This window comes from Culex quinquefasciatus, chromosome 1 (genome assembly GCF_015732765.1).
Source record: "Culex quinquefasciatus strain JHB chromosome 1, VPISU_Cqui_1.0_pri_paternal, whole genome shotgun sequence".
NCBI classification, from domain to species: Eukaryota; Metazoa; Arthropoda; class Insecta; order Diptera; family Culicidae; genus Culex; species Culex quinquefasciatus.
The window spans coordinates 123937491-123964595 of record NC_051861.1 but is presented as its reverse complement, the minus strand read 5'-3'; the positions used below and the strand labels follow the sequence as shown (position 1 = coordinate 123964595).

At 32.7% G+C, this 27105-nt stretch overlaps 1 protein-coding gene across 3 annotated transcripts in view; it reads left to right on the top strand.

Annotated features, from left to right (window-relative positions):
* Positions 1-27105, top strand: part of LOC6050416 (probable serine/threonine-protein kinase DDB_G0277071) — a 107213-nt gene that overhangs the window by 54791 nt on the left and 25317 nt on the right. For all 3 annotated transcript variants that reach the window (XM_038249110.1, XM_038249109.1, XM_038249111.1), the window contains one exon: positions 701-1366. In XM_038249110.1, the coding sequence (XP_038105038.1) occupies positions 811-1366 (556 nt within the window). In that variant the 5' untranslated portion in view covers positions 701-810. The remainder of the gene's footprint in view (positions 1-700; positions 1367-27105) is intronic.

Sequence of the window (27105 nt, the reverse complement as noted above, 5' to 3'; positions counted from 1 at the left end):
ATTTTGTTCTTTAATCGGCAGAAAGGCATACGATTTTAGGCAAGTAACCTCATTTTGGCGCCACCTACATTTGAAACGCAGTCGCGCTGCAAAACCTCAATTGAACATTCATTTTTGAATGTTTTTTTTTATGCAGATTTTGGTGCAACTGTATAAATCAACTTTTATAACACATTTATAGATGCTTTTTTTCTTCCCTTAAAATCGCAATAAATGTTAAACAAAAATTTAATGAAAACACAGTATTTCATAGTTTTGTAGGTAACTCTGGTTGTTTTAATTCTACGATTCCCCAAAATATTACTAATGATAAGTATCCAATTCCTATGTTTATTTTCCGGAATCCAGTTACGAGAAAAGCAAGGGGTTTGCAATTTTCAAAAAAAGAAACATTTTTTAATATATCTACTTGAGCAAAAAAAAAGTTTATTTTTAATCAACTTGTGCAATACCTCAAGGTGAAACGGGCCGCCAAACTTTTGTTCAACTTAAAGTAATACCTTAAAGGTGTTTCCAAAAACCTCGTGGAATCGTGGTGTCGATATTGCACACCTAACACTTCTCCTTAATACAATTCGAACATTTGTGTTTAAAAATACAAAGGGTTGGGGATTGAATGTTAAATAATTGACAGTATTTTGAAAATCTATCGATTTTATATGAATCTCATAAAAATGTATTTTTTCTTCTTAAATTTCAGACTATTGTGAATCGCCATTGAATGTCAATTAGAAACATCTCCCAAAGTAGGTGTGACAAGTGACAAGTGTCAAAGTATATAGTTTAGTAGTAAACAGTGTTTAGTGAAAAATGCATCTGACTGCAAACAACTCGACAAGTGCCACCACAAACAATAGCAGTGGTGGTGGCACCACCACAAGCAACGGCCAAAACAACAACAACAGCAGTAGTAACAACAACAACACGAGTAGTAGTGGTAGTGGCAACAACAACAACAGTGGCAGCAGTAACAACAACAACAATGGGTCCGCGGCGGCGAATGGGGGAGAAAATGGTCCACCGTCGGCCGCCAGCATCCTGCAGGACACGTACACAAAGATGACGTCCGACATTCTGGCCGAACGGACGCTGGGCGATTTTCTCTCCGAGCATCCGGGCGAACTGATTCGAACCGGGAGTCCTCTGTTTGTTTGCACGGTGCTGCCACCGCACTGGCGATCGAATAAAACACTTCCGGTTGCGTTCAAGGTCGTCGCGCTCGGGGACGTCGGCGACGGGACGATGGTGACGGTGCGGGCGGGGAACGACGAGAACTACTGCGCGGAGTTGCGGAACTGCACCGCCGTCATGAAGAACCAGGTGGCCAAGTTTAACGATCTGCGGTTCGTGGGGCGCAGCGGACGAGGTAAGAGTAAGTGTGGAGCAAGGGGGGAGGGGAGGGGAGAGGAGCTGTCAATTTTCACTTGAAAAATACAGAAATAATGAAATAAAAACAAAACAAAAAATATTATTGGATTTATAGTTTTTTTCTCTAGATTTCTTGAAATTCTTTGAATTTTCCTAAATTTTCTTGAATTTCTTGAATTTCTTGAATTTCTTGAATTTCTTGAATTTCTTGAATTTCTTGAATTTCTTGAATTTCTTGAATTTCTTAAATTTCTTGAATTTCTTGAATATCTTGCATTTCTTGAATTTCTTGAATTTCTTGAATTTCTTGAATTTCTTGAATTTCTTGAATTTCTTGAATTTCTTGAATTTCTTGAATTTCTTGAATTTCTTGAATTTCTTGAATTTCTTGAATTTCTTGAATTTCTTGAATTTCTTGAATTTCTTGAATTTCTTGAATTTCTTGAATTTCTTGAATTTCTTGAATTTCTTGAATTTCTTGAATTTCTTGAATTTCTTGAATTTCTTGAATTTCTTGAATTTCTTGAATTTCTTGAATTTCTTGAATTTCTTGAATTTTTTGAATTTCTTGAATTTCTGGAATTTTTTAAATTTCTTGAATTTCTTGAATTTCTTGAATTTCTTGAATTTGTTGAATTTGTTGAATTTCTTGAATTTCTTGAATTTCTTGAATTTCTTGAATTTCTTGAATTTCTTGAATTTCTTGAATTTCTTGAATTTCTTGAATTTCTTGAATTTCTTGAATTTTTTGAATTTCTTAAATTTCTTGAATTTCTTGAATTTCTTCAATGTATTATAGATTAAAACTAATTCAATTTAAATTTGTTTGGACTTGTTAACAATTATTCAAAATTGTATATTTTGTTGATTGTTTAATTTTTTTTAATTGTTTAAAATAGTTAAAAATTGTATAAAATTGTTTAAATTGTTTAAAATGGTTTAAAATTGTTTAAAATTGTTTAAAATTGTTTAAAATTGTTTAAAATTGTTTAAAATTGTTTAAAATTGTTTAAAATTGTTTAAAATTGTTTAAAATTGTTTAGAATTGTTTAAAATTGTTTAAAATTGTTTAAAATTGTTAAAAATTGATTAAAACTGTTTAAAATTGTTTAAAATTGCTTAAAATTGTATAAAATTGTTAAAAATTGTTTAAATTGATTAAAATTGTTTAAAACTGTGCAAAATTGTTTAAAATTGTTTAAAATTATTTAAAATTGTTTAAAATTGTTTAAAATTGTTTGAATTTTTTTTAAATTGTTTGAAATTGCTTGAAATTGTTTAAAATTGTTTAAAAAAATTTAAAATTGTTTAAAAAAAAATTAAAATTGCTTCAAATTGTTAAAAATAGTTTAAGATAGTTTAAATTGTTTGAAATTGTTTAAAATTGCTTAAAATTGTTTAAAATTGTTTAAAATCGTTTAAAATTGTTTAAAATTGTTAAAAATTGTTAAAAATTGTTAAAAATTGTTTATAATTGTTTAAAATTCTTTAAAATTATTTAAAATTGTTTAAAATTGTTTAAAATTGTTTAAAATTGTTTAAAATTGTTTAAAATTGTTTAAAATTGTTTAAAATTGTTTAGAATTGTTTAAAATTGTTTAAAATTGTTTAAAATTGTTTAAAATTGTTTAAAATTGTTTAAAATTGTTTAACATTGTTTAAAATTGTTTAAAATTGTTTAAAATTGTTTAAAATTGTTTAAAATTGTTTAAAATTGTTTAAAATTGTTTAAAATTGTTAAAAATTGTCTAAAATTGTTTAAAATTGTTAATAATTGTTTATAATTGTTAAAATTGTTTAACATTGTTTAAAATTGTATAAAATGGTTAAATTGTATAAAATGGTTAAATTGTAAAACATTGTAAAAAATATGAAAAATGGTTAAATATTGTAAAAAATGGTAGTTGTTATAAGTTGTAAATTTTGTTTTTACACTCTAAATATTGTTAAAAATTGTTAAAAATTGTTAATGATTGTTAAAAATGGTAAAAACTGTTGAAAATTATTAAAAACTGTTAAGAATTGTAAAACTTTGTGAAAAACTGTGAAAAGTTGCAAAAAATTGTTAAAAATGGTTGAAAATAGATGAAAATAGTTGAAAATAGTTAAAAATAGTTGAAAATAGTTAAAAATAGTTGGAAGTATTTGAAAATAGTTGAAAATAGTTAAAAATAGTTAAAAATAGTTAAAAATAGTTAAAAATAGTTAAAAATAGTTAAAAATAGTTAAAAATAGTTAAAAATAGTTAAAAATAGTTAAAAATAATTAAAAATAGTTAAAAATAGTTAAAAATAGTTAAAAATAGTTAAAAATAGTTAAAAATAGTTAAAAATAGTTAAAAATAGTTAAAAATAGTTAAAAATAGTTAAAAATAGTTAAAAATAGTTAAAAATAGTTAAAAATAGTTAAAAATATTAAAAAATAGATAAAAATAGTAAAAAAAAATAGTTAATATCGTTAAAAATCGTTCAAAATAATTAAAAATAGTTAAAAATAATTAAAAATAGTTAAAAATAGTTAAAAATAGTTAAAAATACTTAAAAATAGTTAAAAATCGTTAAAAATAGTTAAAAATAGTTAAAAATAGCTAAAAATAGCTAAAAATACTTTTAAAAAATTTCAAAATATTTAAAAATAGGTAAAAATAGTTAAAATTATTTATAAATAGTTATAAATAGTTATAAATAGTTATAAATAGTTATAAATAGTTATAAATAGTTATAAATAGTCATAAATAGTTAAAAATAGTTAAAAATATTTATAACCATTTAAAAATAATTAAAAATAGTTAAAAAGGGTAAAAAATAGTTCAAAATAGTAAAAACCAGAATTTTTTTTCAATAACATGTTGAAAATTTGTGAAAAATTGCTGAAAACTGTATAAATATTCAGAAATTTAAGAAATGTGAATTTTTTGATTTATTAACTGTTATTATTTTTTTTAAATATCATGAACCAAACCAGTTTTCTTGCAGTCTACTATATTTTGTCGACGAATTAATAAGATTTTTTTCTGATGTTTTCTAAAAAAAAAAACAATCTTAAAATTTCGTGAAATTAAACTGGGAAAAATCGCCAAATTTATTTCAACAAACCACCTTTAACGCTTCTCCTAATGCCCTAGACAACTCCACAAGCCGTGCCGGCGGCCTTTTTCCCACGATTCCCACCCTCAGTTCAAAACATTTTCCGACCTGCCCCAACCAAGAAAAGTGCTAAAAGTCACCATCTGCGATGAAAGAAAAAAAATCAGATATCCCTCCCAATTTCCAAGAAAAGATGCTGGAAAACTCATTCCATCTCGCTTAGTCATTCAAGGCGTTTTCCCGAGGAAAAACTGAGCAGTTTTTCCACCCTTGTTGGGTTTGCTTCGTTTCGCCGACGGCGAAAAAACTGGGCTTGATTTACTCGCAATCGCCAAGGTCTGTCGCCGTCTCGTTTTTCCTGTTTGGGGGGAAATTCTTTTTCCTTTTTCTTCCAACTGGTGGGTTGACGACGTCTTTTTGGAGAAGGACGATTTTTTTCCTGGAAATAAAAAGAAAAAAGTGACGTGAATGCTGGAAAAGTCGGAAAAGCTTCAGCTCGACGAGTTCGTCGTAATTAAATCCCCTCCAACTAATAACAATAACTAATGCAATGAATTTATCGCCGAAATCACACTAATGCCACTGCAGAGCTGATTATTTCATTCGATTCGCAAATGCAAATTGCTCAAATTATGACGAGCGCGCTTTTCGATACACCCCAGGCCATGCAGGCAGGTGTCCACAGACCCCGTAGAAACAACGCGTTTTCTACATTATAAAATTGCCAAATCACCTGCCGGCGCTAATTTATGGTGTCTGCCGCCGGAGTTCACTGGAGCTTGCTGGAAATTAAAATAATTCATCGATTCCGGGCGGGGGACGGCCTTTCATCCGTAAATTGGTCCAGGACCTGAAAATACATACCAATTTTATCGCTAATGCATTGTTGTCTGGCCAACCGTGAAGATCTGGCAAGGGGGGAGGGGGAGTCCTCTGCAATAGTTGGGCACAAAACGGACCCCTCAATCTTCCCCGTTCCCTTTCGAGCTTCTAATTGAGTTTCCATGAAAACTACGCGCCGGCCCTCGCCAGGAAGGCGAAAAAGTTCGCCACGGACAAAGAACGCGCGTGTGTGTCGGGAAAAATGAAGGGGGGGGGGGTCCGTATAGATTCATCGATTGGCCCTCCCCCAGCCAGACCAGGGTTTCCAGCCGCCACCACCACCGGTAATGATAATGTAATCCCATGCCAGTGGTTTTGCAAATGTTAGCGCGTGCAGCTAGAGGAGAATGTGGAAGGGGGGGCACGTCCGTAGAGTACGAAACGCTGTTGTTCGCAGGGACGGAAATTAAAGGGCATTACGCGCGATGAAATGGTCGTCACGGGTTAGAGTGGTTTGAATGCGTGGAAGTTTGCATACTTTTAGGCGCATGGAAATATGCAAAGATGCGGTTTGTTACGCCTGATGGTATGCAATTTTGACAAAACTTGACAATTGACAGTTGACAGACTTAACATTAGAAAAACTTACCTAAAATTTACAAACTATGACCTGTAACTAGAAGTCCGTATTTGAAGAGGCAAATTCTCCCTTTTGCTTCCAGGGTTTTGATTTTTCTAAATAACTAACAATAAACATAGATTTTTTGTTGTAATGGGCGAATCTTGAATGATTTTTATTATAATATCTAAAAAAAACTTTTACACTATAGCAAAAATGGGAGACTAAACATTGAGTTTAAATATTGTGTGGAGCTTTATGTGATTGACAGAAAATAATTTCAAATGCTAAAAAAAAAAGCACTAACCGGAATTTTAAATCCAATGAGTATTGTAACAGTGGTGTCTTCGGCAAAGTTACAGTCTATGATTTGGGCTTTTTGGAACAACAATAGGAACACGAAAAAAAAATCCGATTTCTTATTTGACTTTTTACCACTAAAAGTTGAAGACTCTTTTAAGCCATTGAATCCAGAGATATAAATTCTAGGAAAAAATAGAATTATCGGAAATGTGGTTAAAAATTTGTAAATGTTTTTTAAAACTTAATCAAATTAGCCATTGAAAGGTACTTCATCGACTTTTTTTATAAAATGTATAGTTTTTAAGTTAGAAGAACTGATGTTCTAGCATAAAACGGTTTGAGGTTATATTTTTCGGAAATTCAAGCATTTTTTGATACTTTAAGATAGAAAGCCACCCTTAAAACACATATTTTTGAAAAGCTGAGAGGATTTCCTTCATTTTTCTCTCTGAAACTTTTGATAATTATTAATTAATTTCATCCTAATAAAAAACTACAAATTTATAAATCGCAAAATAAGTTGTCAAATTTAGAAAACTACTCAGGCGTAGCTCGAAGTCCGTACTTGAAGCGTTATTATTAAAAAAAAACTCGTTAAAAAACACGTTTTTTCCTTTAAAATTTCCATACACATTAAATTCTTTAAAAAAACTGCAAATAAATGGAAAATTTAAAGACTTGAGTTCAGAGTAAAAAAAAAGTGGAGCGTTTTCTATTTATTCTTTGTTCCAATATTTGAGGGCTTTTCTATTGCAAGATATTTGCATACTTTCAGACGTAAAAATTCTAAAAACTGCATTTATTACACCTAAAGGTATGCAACACAGAAAAACTAAGCATACACGGTAAATAAATGTGTAAATTTGGAAGGTTGAATATTACCTCTTTTATGATGAAATTTTACCTCGATGTTGATTGTAAAAGTGACATTACACCAGAAAAGAGGTAAAATTACATATTTTCAGTGGGAGAATTACACACTTTTCCTGACATACATCTTCCCAGATGTAATATTACCCTGATTTTGTTTACTGTTTCGAGTAAAGTAAAATTAGTAAAAACCCATTTTGAGTATTTGAAGGGGGTTTGAAGATTTTTTGTGCAGTTTCAGAAACCTTAACGTATTCAGAGATATGTTATTCTGGAATTTATATTTAAAGTAAATGTTGAAGCGACGCCAAATTTTTAAAACGTTTTTTGCCTTCCTCACCTTACTGAGGAAAGGCTATAAAATCACTCGAAAACTGAACTTCTCAATTAGACCTCCTAGACCCACCTTCATGTACACCTATCGACTCAGAATCAAATTCTGAGCAAATGTCTGTGTGTGTGGTGGGATGTTGATCAAAAAATTGTCACTCGATTATCTCAACATTGGCTTAACCGATTTTGTCCGTTTTGGCGTCATTCGATCCGTCTTGGGGTTCCATAAGTCGGTATTAAAAATTATGCAGTTTAGTTAAGTACTTCAAAAGTTATGCTAAAAAAACGATTTTAACAAAAGTCCGGAAGATTGTAAAAAGGGTGGTTTTTGTAAGAAAACCCGGCATGTTATACATTTTTAGAAAGGTATTTAAAAGACCTTTCCAACGCGTCCCAGACATTGAAGATTTGATAAATCTATCAAAAGTTATAAGCACTAAAGTGTTATTTATACGCTTTTTGGAGGCCGGATCTCAGATATGTTAATGAAAACGTTGTCCGGATCTCTCATGCGACATATCGTTGGATAGGTATTCAAAAGAGCTTTCCAATGCGTCTAAAACATTGTAGATCTGACAACCCTATCAAAAGTTATAAGCACTTAAGTGTTATTTACGCACTTTTTGCATTTTGGATAGCACCCTTTAAATGTGAGGAAGACACCAACCACCTAAGGGTGGATTAAGTAACGTTTTTAAATATATGTCAGTTTTATTTTAAAACCAGAATGTTTCATACTTTGCTACTACTAGAATTTATAATTATGCAATGATGCATTCAAAAAGTCTTAAACTAGGTAATTTCTTAAAAGTTTTTAAATAATTGTCAGGCTTGACACTATTTTCAAACAAACAAAAATCCAACATGGTGACCACGCTCATAATTACTTTAAAAAATCATTCCAGAATGCTTAATATTACAGATTTACGAACTTGAAGTCCGTATATGAAGTATAAAATTCTTCCATTTTTCCTTCCAGCATGAAAGAATTTTAAGGCTGAGTAGTCGGAGTCAGGTTCTGAAGATTTGAAGATTTGAAGATTTGAAAATTTGAAGATGTGAAGATTTGAAGATTTGAAGATTTGATGATTTGATGATTTGAAGATTTGAAGATTTGAAGATTTGAAGATTTGAAGATTTGAAGATTTGAAGATTTGAAGATTTGAAGATTTAAAGATTTGAAGATTTGAAGATTTGAAGATTTGAAGATTTGAAGATTTGAAGATTTGAAGATTTGAAGATTTGAAGATTTGAAGATTTGAAGATTTGAAGATTTGAAGATTTGAAGATTTGAAGATTTGAAGATTTGAAGATTTGAAGATTTGAAGATTTGAAGATTTGAAGATTTGAAGATTTGAAGATTTGAAGATTTGAAGATTTGAAGATTTGAAGATTTGAAGATTTGAAGATTTGAAGATTTGAAAATTTGAAGATTTGAAGATTTGAAGATTTGAAGATTTGAAGATTTGAAGATTTGAAGATTTGAAGATTTGAAGATTTGAAGATTTGATGATTTGAAGATTTGAAAATTTGAAGATTTGAAGATTTGAAGATTTAAAGATTTGAAGATTTGAAGATTTAAAGATTTAAAGATTTTAAGATTTGAAGATTTGAAGATTTGAAGATTTGAAGATTTGAAGTCTAAGAGATTTGAAATTTTGATGATTTAATTATCTGTAAATTTGTAATCTCTTTTATATAAGTTTTAAAAAAAAACTTGAATTGGACAATTGATAATGTGTGAAGTATATTTTTAAAAATATTTTTTCAATTCTTTTTTAATTCAATTGCTTATGATTTTTTGGAAATTTTAGATTTTTAAGAGTAATTCAAATAAAAAAGGATACTTAAAAAATGAACCAAAATTCGGATACTGAAAAAGTGAAAAGATTTTGTGTATAGTTTATTTTTGCTTGAAAAAATGTTGTAGGCTTGTTTTATTTTAATTGTCGATTTTTTAGCCTCTGCAAATTTTGTGGCAGAAAAAAAAAACATTATGAAAAAACTGTTTTCCAACAGCAACTAAAATTAAAACAAGTGAAGAATTTTTGAATACTTTGCCGCTAGTGTTGTCTTTTCAGTTGTTTTGAGAAAAAAAGACAGAAGACAGAATAATTGTAAACCTGTGATGTTTTCTTTCTGTCATTTGAGTTTTTGCTAGATTCTGTGAAATCTTTCAAGTATTTTGAGATTTTTTGTTTACCAATAAAAAGAACTTTTGTTTACTTAAACTCTCAAGTAAACTAATAGTAATAACAATATTTATAGACTTAAGGTGAAACGAGACGTCAGTTCTTGGACAACTTCTGCTTAGCTAAATAAATATCTGAACCTGACAGATTGCTTGCAATCTTTATGTTTATCGTCTGCAACATACAGAACATGTTTTATTTACGGCGTTTCCTTCAAAGTGCTTCCAAAACGAGAATCATGATGTCAATATGGCGCTGCCTTCCCCTATCACCTTAATTTCAGATTAAAAATTGTGTAGAGACTTTGGCTTATTTTTCTTTTAAAAGACTTCAAATTTGGCATCAAATTTTCTAAAAATTAAGTCATTTAGTAGAAATAAATGTTTGCAAATGCATAATTTCAAATTCTAAAACCATCAAACCACCCTAAACGGCACTCCCCATTATACAAAGAGAGCCCACTCCTCCCAGCTGCTGCTCCGCACAAAATACATTAGTTTGATGGCTGGTGGGTGGGTTGCGATATCAAAAGCATTCGGGATCCGGCACGGTGCTTCAAAGCACATCAACCACGCGGTTTGTCAGGGGTCGGTTGGGTGCCAGGACGCTATAATGCACACGCTGGCGTGTGTACAGCCAATTGTGGGTTTTTCTAAACTAATCAATCATTACAACTAATGCGCTTTCGTGCATGATGGGGAAGGTTTTGGTGCAAAATGGGGCTGGGGATTTTAGTTGGACTCTAAGTGAAAATGTTTTTGGCAAGTTGGAGTGTTTAGCAGACCGCGAAATTGATGGCAATCATTGGACTAAGTGAATTAAATTGAAGCTTGAAATGAAGGATTACAGAGAAATTTTACGAAATGGAATAACTTGACAGAAACTTGACATTTGACAGTTGACAGACCTTAAACTACACAAAAACTTACCTGAAATCTTTAAATAACCACATTTTGACTTACCTTAACGAAAATGCACTTCAGATTCTGCAAAGTTTATGATTCACTGAGGTACACCTTGAAGTCCGTAATTGAAGCGTTTGAACAAGATTTTTTGCAAATTGAATTTGGGACTTTTCGCGGCCATCATCAGCCTAAATTGAAAACTGTCATTTAATTCAATTCCAATTATCCTCCGCCGGGCACCGCACAAATCGTCGAGAAGCTCTGGAGAGCCGTCAATTTTGCTAATTTTCCCCAAACTACTGACCCTTCAATCGATGGCGGCGGTCAGTGGCCTGTGAGTTTAGAAAATCAACTGACCGCGCCGCCGGGTCGGGTTTCATTAACGTATCGAGGCCCCCGTTGAATTATTTTCAATCAGCGAAATTATTCCGTTTTTCGGGATGGCTTTTGAGCTGATTGGTACTTTTAGGGAGGAGACTAAGGGGGGTCATCCATATCAAGTAGCAACTTTGAATATTTGGTCATGAATTTGAGTCAAGTTTAAAAACTAAAATCGAGAAACAGCTCATTTTGAAAATTGACACTTGACAGACTCATTAATTTTTAACTTACCTGGTGTGGTGAACTTTTGCTGGAACATTCAAAACTTACCTTTTTCACGTTACAACACATCAGTTTCTACAAATCCTCAATTTACTTGAGTACAGGTTGAAGTCCGTATTAGAAGTGTCGAGATCATTTTTTTAAAACAATTTGGCTGATTTCTGCGAAATGTTTACGCCCCACAATCGACCCCAAAAAGCTTAATTTTTTGCTCACAAACACATGCATAAAATCCCACTCTCACACACTTGTACCTACGCCACCTGATGTGGCGAGTGCAAATTGGCGCTCGGGCGCTGTGTGTGCGTGAAATTATTATTAATTGAATTGGCTTTCGTTTTATCCGGATTGTGAAAATAATTAATTAATTTTTCGCTTCAACTACAGCTAGCTAATGCTAGTTTTTCGTGGGGGGAGCGCGGTCAGTCAGACAATCAGCGTGAGGAAGGGAGGGCAGACCAGTCAATGAATTCAAATTATAGTGTCTGACTGGGTATATATTTTGCTTGGCGTTGGGGGATTTTAATGATTTGGTGGCTCGCTGAAATGACTGATTCATGCTGAGCCGCCGGTCGCCACAGTGGCATTTTAGCAAATGATACTAATTTTCTAATTTGACCCGTTATTGTGTTGCCACTGAGGACCTCCCCTGGCCATATGAAAGGTTGTGGCCTCCGCGGTCGTTTTTGATTGTTTCACGAAGCCGCACCGGCGCTACTGGCGGTGACTTGGTTGTGTGACAGTGCATAAATGTGCGAGCTGACAGTTTGTTTCAATGTCTGGAATGTGGAGTGCATGCTGGTTTTTGTTAATTGATTGGAATTAAAAAAAAAACGCTATTGTATCTTTTTTGAAAAAATAGTTTGTCTCTACTCCTTGAAAAAAAACTGACTGACTTAACTCCACTTCACTTGACTTAATTTGACTTCACTTGACTCCACTAGACTTCATTTGACTTCACTTCACTTGACTTCACTTCACTTGACTCCACTAGACATCATTTGACTTCACTTGACTTCACTTGACATCACTTGACTTCATTTAACTGCACTTGACTTCACTTGACTTCACTTTACTTCACTTCACCCGACTTCACTTGTTTTCAGTTGACTTCACATGACTTTACTTGACTCCACTAGGCTTCACTTGACTCCACTTGACTTCACTTGACTTCACTTGACTTCACTTGACTTCACTTGACTTCACTTGACTTCAATTGACTTCACTTGACTTCACTTGACTTCCATTGACTTCACTTGACTTCAGTTGACTTCACTTGACTTCACTTGACTTCACTTGACTTCACTTGACTTCACTTGACTTCACTTGACTTCAGTTGACTTCACTTGACTTCACTTGACTTCAATTGACTTCACTAGACTTACCTTGACTTACCTTGACTTACCTTGACTTACCTTGACTTACTTTGACTTCACTTGGCTTCGTGTCCTTACTTCAGTGAGCTACATCTTGAAGTCCGTAATTGAAGTGTCAATTTTGCATACATTAACCACTTTGCTCAAAATCAAATCCATTTTAGTACAAGTACAAGTACTTCTTGAAGTCCGTAACTGAAATGACGTTATTCAAAATTGCAAGAATTGTTATTTTATTTTTTTCTCAAAATTTTGAGCTAATCACAAATTGCTCATTGCTGTCCAACATTCGCCGCATTTCTCTCGCTGCGAAAATAGTTCCCAAGAAGCAATCCCGGCCGAAATTAAAAATAGCTCTCCACACCGCTCAATTTCCAAGTGATTTGAATTTCATCGCAAAACTTTCCTCAACGTGATCCTTGTTGTTCTTTTCCCCGGAAGCTTCATTTTATGCCTTCAACGATGCACTCATCCTCCGAGGGAGAGAAAATCGCGACGCTTCTTCTGGAAGATGAGATTTTTATTAAAATTCCCCTGCGGTTTTTCCTCATCATCGTCCGTTGCATCTCGGGCACAAATTTGCTCGAGCTCAAAGGAAAAAGCGTTTTAAAACTATCACGCCAATGTACACACAAAATTGAACGAGTTTAATTAAATTCATCGCTTGCCAGCGAAGCCGGAGAACGGTCCACTCTTAATCGATCTTTCCAATCTAATTTTGTCTATTAATTTATCTTCGTTATCTTTACACATTGTGGAGTCCTTCGATCTTTTTTCCGTCCAAAAATACCCAGACGCTTCTCTAATTAATCGGCATCGGAATTTTATTAAATCGACCGATGTAAAATTTATTCGGAATCGTTCCAAAGTTTGTACTACTCCTTCTTTCTCACTCGCAAATTTGGTGGTGAAAAACTTTGCTACACTTTTTCCCTTTTTGCCACCTCCAACTTGGAATTGCAAATGAGTGTGTTTCTATTTTACAAACGATTTCACTCCTCTCGTTTTGGGATGGAAGATTCCGTAAAAAGGTTCTTTTTGCGATGTCCCATCCCCCTTTCACACATGGTTTAAAATTAAAACAAAAAAAAAAGAGATTTTCTATACAAAATTATCCAGCTTCTTTGTTTCGAACCGACGCCATCGTCCTCATAACAAAAAAAGAGTGAGAGACGATTAATTTAATTTCTTTCCTTTATCACGGGGGAAGGAACAACTTTACCTTCGGTGACACTTTTTGAATAATTTGCCAGCAAACTCCAGACGAGATGAGGGTTCACTACTCACATGTTGTCGTTTGTCAGATCAATCGGAAACGCTCTGCCAAGTGTGTGGAAAATGTGGCCCCGGCGGCACACGGTGAATAATTAATCTTCCATTCAGGATTAATGATTTTTTGGGAGGGGGAATAGAAGATTTGAAACTGTTGTCTGAATTATTTTTGTCACAATTTTAGATTTCAAATAACCTACATTACATACAAATAATCTAAATTAACTTTAAAATTTATAAATAAATGAAAAACAGCTCATTTGACAGTTTGACAGTTGACAGGCTACACTAGAAAATGAACTTACCAAATCTAATTCAATCAGCATCACTACACAAAGCACTTCACAACACATTGATATCCTCATATTTTTGCTTTTTTAAGTACAACTTGAAGTCCGTAATTGAAGAGTCAAAATTTTTACCGTTTTACCTTTTTACCGTTTTTACCTTTTTACCGTTTTACCGTTTTAACAGTTTTTACCGATTTTACCGTTTTTACAGTTTTTACCGTTTTACCGTTTTTACCGTTTTAACCGTTTTTACCGTTTCTACCTTTTTACATTTTCACCATTTGTAACCCTATGTACCGTTTGTGCCTTATTATCGTTTTTACCTTTTAACATTTTTAACTTTTTACCGTGTTTACCATTTTTACCATTTTTACCGATTTAATGGTTTTTACCGTTACAACCGTTTTTACCGTTTTCCGTTTTTACCGTTTTTCTGTTTATACCGTTTTTACCTTTTTACCTTTTTACCTTTTTACCTTTTTACCTTTTTACCTTTTTACCTTTTTACCTTTTTACCTTTTTACCTTTTTACCTTTTTACCTTTTTACCTTTTTACCTTTTTACCTTTTTACCTTTTTACCTTTTTACCTTTTTACCTTTTACCTTTTACCTTTTACCTTTTACCTTTTACCTTTTACCTTTTTACCTTTTACCTTTTACCTTTTACCTTTTTACCTTTTTACCTTTTTTACCTTTTACCTTTTTACCTTTTACCTTTTACCTTTTACCTTTTTACCTTTTTACCTTTTTACCTTTTTACCTTTTTACCTTTTTACCTTTTACCTTTTACCTTTTACCTTTTACCTTTTACCTTTTACCTTTTTACCTTTTTACCTTTTTACCTTTTTACCTTTTTACCTTTTTACCTTTTTACCTTTTTACCTTTTTACCTTTTTACCTTTTTACCTTTTTACCTTTTTACCTTTTTACCTTTTTACCTTTTTACCTTTTTACCTTTTTACCTTTTTACCTTTTTACCTTTTTACCTTTTTACCTTTTTACCTTTTTACCTTTTTACCTTTTTACCTTTTTACCTTTTTACCTTTTAACCTTTTTACCATTTTACCTTTTTACCTTTTTCTGGTCTGATTTTGGTCTTTTTCTGTTTTTTTTTCTCCAGTCTTATTTTGGTTTTTTCTGATCTTTTTCTGGTCTTTCTTGTCTGTTTTTGGTTTTTTCTGGTCTTTTTCTGGTTTTTTTCTGGTCTATTTCTAGTCTTTTTCTGGTCTTTTTATGTTTTTTTTCTGTTTTTCTGGTCTTTTTCTGGTCTTTTTCTGGTCTTTTTCTGGTCTTTTTCTGGTCTTTTTTCTGGTCTTTTTCTGGTCTTTTTCTGGTCTTTTTTCTGGTCTTTTTCTGGTCTTTTTCTGGCCCTTTTCTGGTCCTTTTCTGATTTTTTTCTGATCTTTTTCTGGTCTTTTTCTGGTCTTTTTTGGTCTTTTTTGGTCTTATTCTGGTCTTTTTCTGGTCTTTTTCTGGTCTTTTTCTTGTCTTTTTTGGTCGTTTTCTGGTCTTTTTCTGGTCGTTTTCTGGTCTTTTTCTGGTCGTTTTCTGGTCTTTTTCTAATCTTTTTCTGATCTTTTTCTGGTCCTTTTCTGGTCTTTTTCTGGTCTGTTTCTAGTCTTTTTTTGGTCTTTTCTGGTTGTTTCTGTTTTTCTGATCTTTTTCTGGTTGTTTTCTGGTCTTTTTCTGATCTTTTTCTGGTCCTTTTCTGGTCTTTTTCTAGTTTTTTCTGGTCTTTTTCTGGTCTTTTTCTGGTCTTTTTCTGGTCTTTTTTGGTCTTTTTTGGTCTTTTTTTGGTCTTATTCTGGTCTTTTTCTGGTTTTTTTCTGGTCTTTTTCTGTCCAAATCAACAACTTTTTTGAAAAGAGTTCAATCAAATTCAACAACCCATCAATAATTCCAACCAACCTCGCCAAGGCGTCATCCATAAAGTATGTCACGCTCTAGGGGGGGGGAGGGGGGGTCTAAGAAAGTGTGACATTGCGTGTTATAAGTATAGGGAAAGCGTGACAAAGAGGGGGAGGGGGGGGTAAATTTTGTCTGATTTTAGCGTGACGTACTTTATGGATGAAGCCCAAGCAAATCGTAAAGTCCACTCGCGGTCACCGTTGTGACAAGTGGCCCAAAAACTAATTAACCTCGCGGGTCGCATCTTCCCCGACGGACTTCACAACGTTCGCTAATGTTCCGGCGAGCAACGGCAGAGAGCCCATCCGGATGTCAATAATAATAACGAGCCAACCGACAGGGCCCTGTCTCCGGCACAGATTGCAATCCGCGGCGCCGTTGGTCAACATTTGCCTAAATCTTCGCAATTACCGCGACGACCGGGACCGGTCGATCCAACTCAACGGTGCTGGTCTTCCCGGACGACGATTCCACAGGAGGCACGCGCTGTTTGTAAATTGAGCTCGCACGCGAAAATATCAATTTCAATCTTGTTTCGGCCACAATCCTAACCGGTGGCCACACACCACCAATCGCATTATGTGGACCTCGTACGACGACGACGGCGTCCCGGTTGGTCAACACGGACCGTGCATGGTCCCGGCACTAAATTAAGCACGGATATAATTTAAATCTCGGAAACAAGCGCGCGCACGCGACGTCGCACTCGCTCTCTGTCCAAACACAACGCTCTTGTCCATGAACCGGTCTGAAGAGACCCTCTGACCGAGTTGACAGCTTGGCGCGCAATCTGTCCCGGGTTGTTGCTGTGGAACAACTTTTCACGACGGTCCTGAAGCTGCTGCATCTCGCAGAATCCATTTATAAAATATCCTTTTCGCGACTGGGGGGACCAGGACCACGTGTGAGTGCGTGCTACAACTTGGTCAGTCCAAACCAAGTCCATATTCACCAATTCAGAGAACCAACCGCCACTCTGACCAAGCGATTGAGGTTAGTCAAGTGTGTGCGTGCGTGTGACGTGGATTGTGCGGAGATTGTCGCGCGTTTTACCGAGAGAGCTTTCTCGTTGAACGTTTGAGAATACAATTAGTCCTTTGGGGAAAGGGTTGCCAGATTGTCTCATTTAACCCGCTTTTTCTCGCGAGTTCTAGTTTCTGCTCTAACAACCCCAAGCTTGTGGAGGTGGTTCGCACTGAGAGCAGCTCTACGGACAACTATTAAAGCGTCCAGGCCTACTGCGTTGGATTAACCGCAGTGACAAATTGTAAAAACGGATTACATTAAAATATTGAAAAATCTTGCACTGTCACTTGAATTTTGCCCACACTTTTCTCTGGCCCGTTTGACAACATGAAATCGATCATTCATCATGAAATGTTTAGGGTAGAGGACCCAGTTTTCGCCCTGCTCCAGTTTTCTCCCACCTACTGGATTCAATCTGTATTTAGCAAACTTATACCATTTTTTGGTTGAATTTATTATGCAGGTTCACATATTCATTCATTTCTTGTACTTATTCAAACTCTCCTGATGAATTTCTATTATTTATTTAGTTTTTATAAGCTTTTCAAAAAAAGCCTTACTGCAAAATTTTATCAAAAATGTTGCAATTATAAAAACCTTGTGGAAATTTAAAATCAAAAAGTTTATCATCGTTCTACAACAAATAGAAACAAAAACCATAAATTTTCATTAAATTCTCATCAAATTTCTTTTGCCACTATAATGTGGGCGATTTCTGGGTCCTCTACCCTATTTATATTTCCAGTCGCATTTTACTCCAATCTTGATTTTCCAACTTTAATATTAATTTATCATTTTTTTTATTTAAAATTTCCCGAACCAGTTATGTAACCCGCAAAAGTGCGATCGATAGCAAGAATTCAGTGCGAAGTCCAAGTTAATGCGAATTGCGCAATATCTTGAGAACGGATTTTCTGATCAATTTAGTGTCTTCGGCAAAGTTGTAGGTATTGCATAAAATTTTTCAGAATAAAATAGTTACACTCTAACACAATTTACCCATTTTTAATAATTGAATCTTTCTCATCAAAAAAAAATTATTGCACAAAAAAAATATTTTTGGATTCTCATTTGTGCATATGTTGGCTAACAAAAACTGGCATCTTTTGAGCTTTGGCACAAATTAGTCAAAATTAATTTGTCAGTGTTGTAATTTTGATATTTTTAAAAACATCGAAAAAGTTGTTTGAAAATTTTCAAATCTACCATTACATTAGATACAGAGAATCCTCTTTTTACGCGGTGCGTTACGTTTTTATAAATTGTCGATTTCGCTGGTACGACGCAACATTTTTGCAATCTTTTAAAAGCAATTTGTAGGTTTTGTTCAGATCTACCAAACGCTTTTTGAAGCTTGCAAAATTATTTTTTGGTTTTAGAGAAATCGACGAAATAAAAAGCGTAACGCCACCGCGTAAAAAGAGGTTTCTCTGTATAATAAAAAAAATTAAGTAATGAGCCTTTTTAAATGTTGAGGCTGATTTCAATTTTTTTTTAATTTCTGAGGGATCGAAAAGTTCATAAATTACGCTATTTTGATTATTCATAGAAAATCTTAACCCTCTACAACCCAACCACGCCTCCAAACGGGCTTTGATATAGAAAATCGCCAAAAATCAATTTTTCATCATGATCGAAATTTTTTGAAAAAAAGTTGGGTGGTGGTGGGTTAATTTTCCTGTTTGTTTTTTTTTCTGTATCTCAGCAATCAATGGTCCCATTTTTCAAGGATTTCAAAGCAAATTGACACGAAATGTGTTGATCTACACATTAAAACATTGTGTAAATTTGGAAGGTTGAATAATTTTACCTCAATTAAGACTGAAAAAGCGATATTACAACAGAAAAGTGGTAAAATTACACATTTTCAGAGGTAAAATTACACATTTTTTCGGACGTAAAAGATTTACCCCTTCCCACATGTAATATTACCATGATTTTTTTCTGTGTATTCGATTTTAACAGATAAAAAAAGTCACGTTATCAACAAAAAATCACTGGAAATTTTGGTTCACATCTAAAAATTCAGCAAAAAAAATCCCGCCATTTTCAACGTTTTTTTTTATAAACCATAGTTTTATCGGAAAATTTTAAGCACTGCAAACAGAAATTTGACCAACTATTTCCATAACTTGTTTTTTGTCATCTAAAAAATATTTTTAAACAAGAACTTTTTAAAAACAAAAAAACTTTATTTTTCGAAATTATTTTTTTTGTGTGAAAAAGTCCAATCAAAAAAATTGTAATTTGTTTTAGAGTGTAACTTGTTCTTTTATTCTAAAAAGTTCTAAGCAATACCTATAAATTTTCCGAAGATACCTCAGCAACGAGAAGATTTATTTGTCATAGAAAAATTCAAAAGATTTTTTTTGATATTTGTTTTTTTTTTTATGGTCGGCTCATCACATTTATGTGCACCATTTTATCAATGAATTGAAAGTGAGGATTTTTTTTAAAATAAATTTCGATTTTTATTTTAAAAAGAATAATATTTGTCTAAAAATTCTAGTTCGCAAAAGATGCCTCTAAGGGAAATTTCGATAATCTGTATTTGTACTTTTTCAAATTAGTTTTAAAAAAATGGTCTTATAACAACTATTGTTTTCTGAATGAAAAATAAAAACCGGTATAACTTTGCCGAAGACACCAAATTATTAAGAAATTTCCTTCTTAAAATACAGATTTTCGAGACCATTTTTGAAAAAAATTTGATTGCACAACATTTCATTACGCAGTTTTAACCAGATTTTTAAAATATATAAAGTGTTTTTTGATAAAGTCGTTTTAAACCGTTTTTGTTAAATGACATCAAATACGGATTAAAAAACATGGAAGGGCTTCCTTCACGAAACAGATATCGAAGATTAAACCTTGGCCTTCCTCATGGGGCAAAGTTTCACGTAAATCGAAGCGGCTCATAATTTTTCCGATTATGTGTGAGTGGCAGAAACTGATCCTAATATTTATGTCAACTGATATTAAATTCAACTGCGATTTTCAGAGTTCCAAAATTTGATAAATCTTTGATTAATAGAGGTATGAATTCATAACATGGTCATTTTTTAAGGTATTAAATAATTAATTATTCTACTGCAAAATAGTCCAAATTTCCATCTTGGCCGACCTTTACGAGTGAAAAAAAACCATATTTAAACCATTGCACAGTGGGAAAAGTCGATGCAAGAAACGGACTTAATTGATGCCAGTCAATTAGTACTTTCAACCGATACTTTTCTTATGTGAAAAATTCTGAAGAATCGATTGGTGATTGGTGAACCCGCGGAAATTTGTGTAAGGCCCGTTTAAGGTCACCGATTTACCCTGCTTTTTGCTGTTTTTTTAGGTTTAAATATGTTGCTGAAATGTTCAATGCTTTGACATATTTTTTTTTCTTTTCTCTTCCCTATTCCATCGAAATGAGATTCAGGTACATTTTGCGGGTTATCATCGTCACCAATCGATTCCTCGGAATTTTTCCCCTAAGAAAATGTTTTGTCAAAGTATTGAACATTTTAGCAACATATTTAAAACTAATCATAGATCTGTTTTTTTTCTTTTATTTTCCCTAAAAGAGCACTCAGCTAGCAAAATCAAAACGTAAAAATATGTACCATCCCTGCAAAGGCTTATGCATTGATCTCAGTTGAAAGGTTCTCCAAAACTCTGATTTGCAAATGTAACATCCTGGAACAGAACTGCTAAATTCTAATAAAAACACAAATAGAAATTAAAATTTAAAACTAATAATAAACAGCAACAAGCGGGGTAAATCAGACTTAAACGGGCCTTACGCAAATTTCCACAGGCTCTCACCATCACCAATCGATTCCTCGAAATTTTTCACGTAAGAAGCGTCTTGTTTAAAAGATCTAATTGACCGGCATCAATTAAGTCCGGTTTTACCTCGCTTTCACAAATCAATTGCATAAGATTTCTGTTTGCTATCTTGATTGCGCCAGAATGTATGCAAAAAGCCAACCAAGAATAAAGCTTTTTTAAAAGATAGTTTCTAAATGTATCCGTAAGAGGACATTGGCCCAGGAAAATTTGAGGTTATTTCAAAATCAAACTTTTTGTGTGCCCATTTAAATTGTTGTTTTAAGAACATCACCAAACTAAGTAATGTTCAATAAAGATTTGACCAGGTTTTTTACAGTTTCAATATCATACTAAAAACTTGTTTCGGCTCAGATTTTTGACACTTAAATAACATAAATTTGAAGAAATTATAGAAGAATTTCTAAAATGATGAGTACTAAGGTTTTTCAAGTTTTCAATAAGAATAGCGTTCGCAACCATTTCATTGTACTTTTTAACTTATCATGAATTCTGGAGATCTGGCAACCCTGTCAGAAGATATTGCCATTTCAATCGGAAGTCAAACTCTCTTAGACCAGATGTTTAATGAGTTGGTGAAGCAGCCTTAGCTTGACCTTAAAATTGTTACATTAAAACATGAAAAAAGTTCAGGCGATCTGGGAACACTGCCTAGTGCTATCGGTTCACTTGGAATAAAACTTCACAAAAGTGTGAGCAGGGCAGCAACTGAACCAAACCCAATTTTCCTAATAAGAACATCAGCAATTCTGGCACCACTGCCACCAACCAATCCAACGGTCACTTGGTTTCGGAAAGGTTGTGCATTAAGTCCACCGCGAATGGTACCGTTGGCAACGGTCAACGGTGGTGCTGCGGTGCATTCATCTCTATTTATGCCTTGGAAATTATGTCGTGGTCGTGTGTCAAGTCCTGCCCGGATCTGGTTGACACATGAGCAATTCTCTACAAAACCGGCCGATTTCGACCATTTTTATTTTTTGTATTTTTTGATTTGGCTCAAACTTTGTGGGGACCTTCGCTATGACCAAAGAAGCCATTTTGCATCATTAGTTTGTCCATATAAATTTCCATACAAATTTGGCAGCTGTTCATACAAAAATGGTACGTAAATATTCGAAAATCTGTAACTTTTGAAGGAATTTTTTGATCAATTTGGTGTCTTCGGCAAAGTTGTAGGTATTGTTAAGGACTATTTAGAAAAAATAGGTACACGGAAAAAATTTCCCGATTTTTTATTAACTTTTTCACAAAAACTCAAATTCCCAAAATACGTATTTTTGATTTTCGAGATTTTTGATATGTTTTAGGGACAAAATCCGCAACTTTTGAGCTATAGAAACATGGTCAAAATTTGCCGCCGAGTTATGATTTTTGAAAAACTGGTGATTTTTGGAAAAATCGAAATTTCATACATACAATTTTTGACCTAATTTTTATGCAAAATTGAATTTGCAATTAAAAATTACTTTACAGATTTTTGATAAAGGGCCCGTTTTCAAGATATAGCCACCGAAAGTTTGATTTCAGCGAAATATTTGCAGTTTTCGATTTTTAAAAATAGTGACCATGAGTGACCATTTCTAAAATATTTTTTTGAAAAGTTCAGAAAATTTGCTATAAAATTGTCTAAGAGACATCGAAGATTGGACCTCTGGTTGTTGAGATACAGCGACTAAAGAAAAGAAACACGAAAATTGAAGTTTTCTAAGTCTCACCCAAACAGCCCACGATTTTCTAATGACGATATCTCAGCAACTAATGGTTCAATTTTCAATGTTAATACATGAAACATTCGTGAAATTTTCCGATCTTTTCGAAAAAAATATTTTGAAAAAAATTAAATCAAGACTAACATTTTAAAAGGGCCAAACATTGAATATTATGCCCATTTGAAATGTTAGTCTTGATTTAAAAATTTTCAAAATTTTTTTTTCGAAGAGATCGGAAAATTTCACGAATGTTTCATGTGTTAACATTGAAAATTGAACCATTAATTGCTGAGATATCGTCATTAGAAAATCGTGGGCTGTTTGGGTGAGACTTAGAAAACTTCAATTTTCGTGTTTCTTTTCCCGCTGTATCTCAACAACCAGAGGTCCAATCTTCGATGTCTTTAGACAATTTTATAGCAAATTTTCTGAACTTTTCAAAAAAATATTTTTAGAAATGGTCACTCATGGTCACTATTTTTAAAAATCGAAAACTGCAAATATTTCGCTGAAATCAAACTTTCGGTGGCTATATCTTGAAAACGGGGCCCTTTATCAAAAATCTGTAAAGTAATTTTCAATTGCAAATTCAATTTTGCATAAAAATGAGGTCAAAAATTTTATGTATGAAATTTCGATTTTTTCCAAAATCACCAGTTTTCAAAAATCATAACTCGGCGGCAGATTTTGACCATGTTTCTCTATAGCTCAAAAGTTGCGGATTTTTGTCCCCTAAAATATAAAAACTCGAAAATCAAAAATACGTATTTTGGGAATTTGAGTTTTTGTGAAAAAAGTTAATAAAAATCGGGAAATTTTTTTCCGTGTACCTATTTTTTCTAAATAGTCCTTAACAATACCTACAACTTTGCCGAAGACACCAAATTGATCAAAAATTCCTTCAAAAGTTACAGATTTTCGAATATTTACGTACCATTTTTGTATGAACAGCTGCCAAATTTGTATGGAAATTTATATGGACAAACTAATGATGCAAAATGGCTTCTTTGGTCATAGGGAAGGCCCCCACAAAGTTTGAGCCAAATCAAAAAATACAAATAAAATCCATTTCCGGTTTTGGTAGAGAATTGCTCACATGGGGGGGAAACCACATCGGAGTCGGTCCGCAGGCTTTTTACGATTTATTCCTGAGAAGGTAGGAATCTGCCCCGACACGAATCCAATTAAGGCTTGATGCCGAAAATGGACAGCTTGATTGCTGCGGAAAGGGCAAACCCGTAAACATTCTAATTTAAGATTCCGAGTTTGTCCAATCGAACCGAAATCTCAAACCAGCCCCGAAAAACAAAGTGTCCGCGGTCAGTGCAATTAGCCGGTTCGGGAGAGTCTGCGGCGCGCGTTCCAATCCAATTTACGGTGCCGTCATCTGCAGTGTGCTCGAAAAATTGCAGCTCTACTCTGAGCTCTGGTCATGTCCTTTGGTCGGTGGGCACTTTGGACTACCCCGGAGCAGAGTGGAGTTTGGTATAGTGTGTTATCCTTTTAGCGCCGCCGGCGAAGGACGAACCGCGAGCTATAAATACTGATCCACTTATGTTTTTTGTTTGTTTTTGGGACGGGGGCAATTTTCATTAAAATTTTATTGCTCTGGATTGGTTGGGATGTTTCTGTGGTTCTTTGGACTTGCAAAAATGATTCTTCTAGTACGGACTTCAAAAATTTGGTTCAACGTTGATTTTTAGAAGTGTTTGAAGAAATAAGGTTTCAATTACGGACTTCAATATACAGCTAAATGACTATATCTGGCATGATGGACAATAGATTAATTTAACAAGGTAAGTTTTCAGGTGAGTTCTTCAAGGTGTAGCTGAATACTCTGGTAAGTTTTTGGAACTTAGTTTAGTCTGTCAACTGTCAAAGTGTAAATTCCAATTTCTGCAAGTTCTTGTCAACGTGTAATCCTCTTCAAGTAAGAGTTGAATTTCACAAGGTAAGTCTTGAAGGTGTAGTCGAATATCATGGTAAGTTTTTGGAGTCTGTCAACTGTCAATGTGTAAATTTCAATTTGGGCAAGTTCTTGTCAACGTGTAAACCACACAGTGAGAAAGTTTCTCTTCAGTTATTTGTCAAATGAGCTGTTTCTCATAGCTGCAAAAAAAAATAGTTTTGAACTAATAGACAGGAAGCATCACCCACCAAGTTATTGTTTGAACCAAACACCAAATTTGTGTGCTAATCAGCCATTAGTCTACACTTCCAGTAAATAACCAAAACAGGACAAAACACTGCGACATAGTACCTTCCCCTGTTAACCATGTGTCCCTACCCAAACCCCGGTTTTGATTTGAGGTTAAATATGGGTGAACCAAAAACACATATTTTGAGTATCCTTCCGCTAACCTCCAAAAATTTCCCTCAAACCAGAAAATCCTCCCTCGAAAAAAAACTCATAAACGCTCAACGCATGTGATGCCAGCTCGAAAATTGCTCGATTTCCAGCACGACAGAGGCCATAAAACGCTTTCCCAGTTTTTTCATCGTCCGTTAAAAAAAACGAGAAACGAGGAAAAACACACATGTTTTAGCGCCCCCTCCCCCCTCTCACGCCACGTGGACAATTTATGGTGTTGTAGATTTTTTCATGTGTCCAAACGCCAGAGTTCACGAGTTTCGCCGCGCACGGAATTAACGAGACAGGTGAATGTGTGTTTTGTTTACTAATAAATAGTAGAGGTGCGTGGGTGGGCGTTTGGCGTGATGAGTGGGGGAAGTTGTGTTTGGGGAGGGGAGGGCACTTTGACGTAGTGTGTCAAAACGTTTAGTGAATTTACTAACCTCGGTTTTGGTTTTGCGGGTTGGCGCTGAATTGTTTTTTCGGTTAGTTGTGTGTGCCGAGGTGTGTGGACAGGTTGGGAAGAAGCTAATAAATTTGCTTGTTGCATTTTTTTGGCAGTTTCGTATGTGTGTTGAGCTTAATGTAAAATTTCAGTTTATTCATAATGAGACTGATTATATTAACATTAAACAGGTTTCTAGAAGAATTAAATCGTAAAAAAATGAATGACTGAAAGATTGACAATTTGAACATTGAAACCTAAAATTTGAAATTTGGAAATTGAAAATTGAAAATTGAAAATTGAAAATTGAAAATTGAAAATTGAAAATTGAAAATTGAAAATTGAAAATTGAAAATTGAAAATTGAAAATTGAAAATTGAAAATTGAAAATTGAAAATTGAAAATTGAAAATTGAAAATTGAAAATTGAAAATTGAAAATTGAAAATTGAAAATTGAAAATTGAAAATTGAAAATTGAAAATTGAAAATTGAAAATTGAAAATTGAAAATTGAAAATTGTAAATTGAAAATTGAAAATTGAAAATTGAAAATTGAAAATTGAAAATTGAAAATTGAAAATTGAAAATTGAAAATTGAAAATTGAAAATTGAAAATTGAAAATTGAAAATTGAAAATTGAAAATTGAAAATTGAAAATTGAAAATTGAAAATTGAAAATTGAAAATTGAAAATTGAAAATTGAAAATTGAAAATTGAAAATTGAAAATTGAAAATTGAAAATTGAAAATTGAAAATTGAAAATTGAAAATCGAAAATTGAAAATTGAAAATTGAAAATTGAAAATTGAAAATTGAAAATTGAAAATTGAAAATTGAAAATTGAAAATTGAAAATTGAAAATTGAAAATTGAAAATTGAAAATTGAAAATTGAAAATTGAAAATTGAAAATTGAAAATTGAAAATTGAAAATTGAAAATTGAAAATTGAAAATTGAAAATTGAAAATTGAAAATTGAAAATTGAAAATTGAAAATTGAAAATTGAAAATTGAAAATTGAAAATTGAAAATTGAAAATTGAAAATTGAAAATTGAAAATTGAAAATTGAAAATTGAAAATTGAAAATTGAAAATTGAAAATTGAAAATTGAAAATTGAAAATTGAAAATTGAAAATTGAAAATTGAAAATTGAAAATTGAAAATTGAAAATTGAAAATTGAAAATTGAAAATTGAAAATTGAAAATTGAAAATTGAAAATTGAAAATTGAAAATTGAAAATTGAAAATTGAAAATTGAAAATTGAAAATTGAAAATTGAAAATTGAAAATTGAAAATTGAAAATTGAAAATTGAAAATTGAAAATTGAAAATTGAAAATTGAAAATTGAAAATTGAAAATTGAAAATTGAAAATTGAAAATTGAAAATTGAAAATTGAAAATTGAAAATTGAAAATTGAAAATTGAAAATTGAAAATTGAAAATTGAAAATTGAAAATTGAAAATTGAAAATTGAAAATTGAAAATTGAAAATTGAAAATTGAAAATTGAAAATTGAAAATTGAAAATTGAAAATTGAAAATTGAAAATTGAAAATTGAAAATTGAAAATTGAAAATTGAAAATTGAAAATTGAAAATTGAAAATTGAAAATTGAAAATTGAAAATTGAAAATTGAAAATTGAAAATTGAAAATTGAAAATTGAAAATTGAAAATTGAAAATTGAAAATTGAAAATTGAAAATTGAAAATTGAAAATTGAAAATTGAAAATTGAAAATTGAAAATTGAAAATTGAAAATTGAAAATTGAAAATTGAAAATTGAAAATT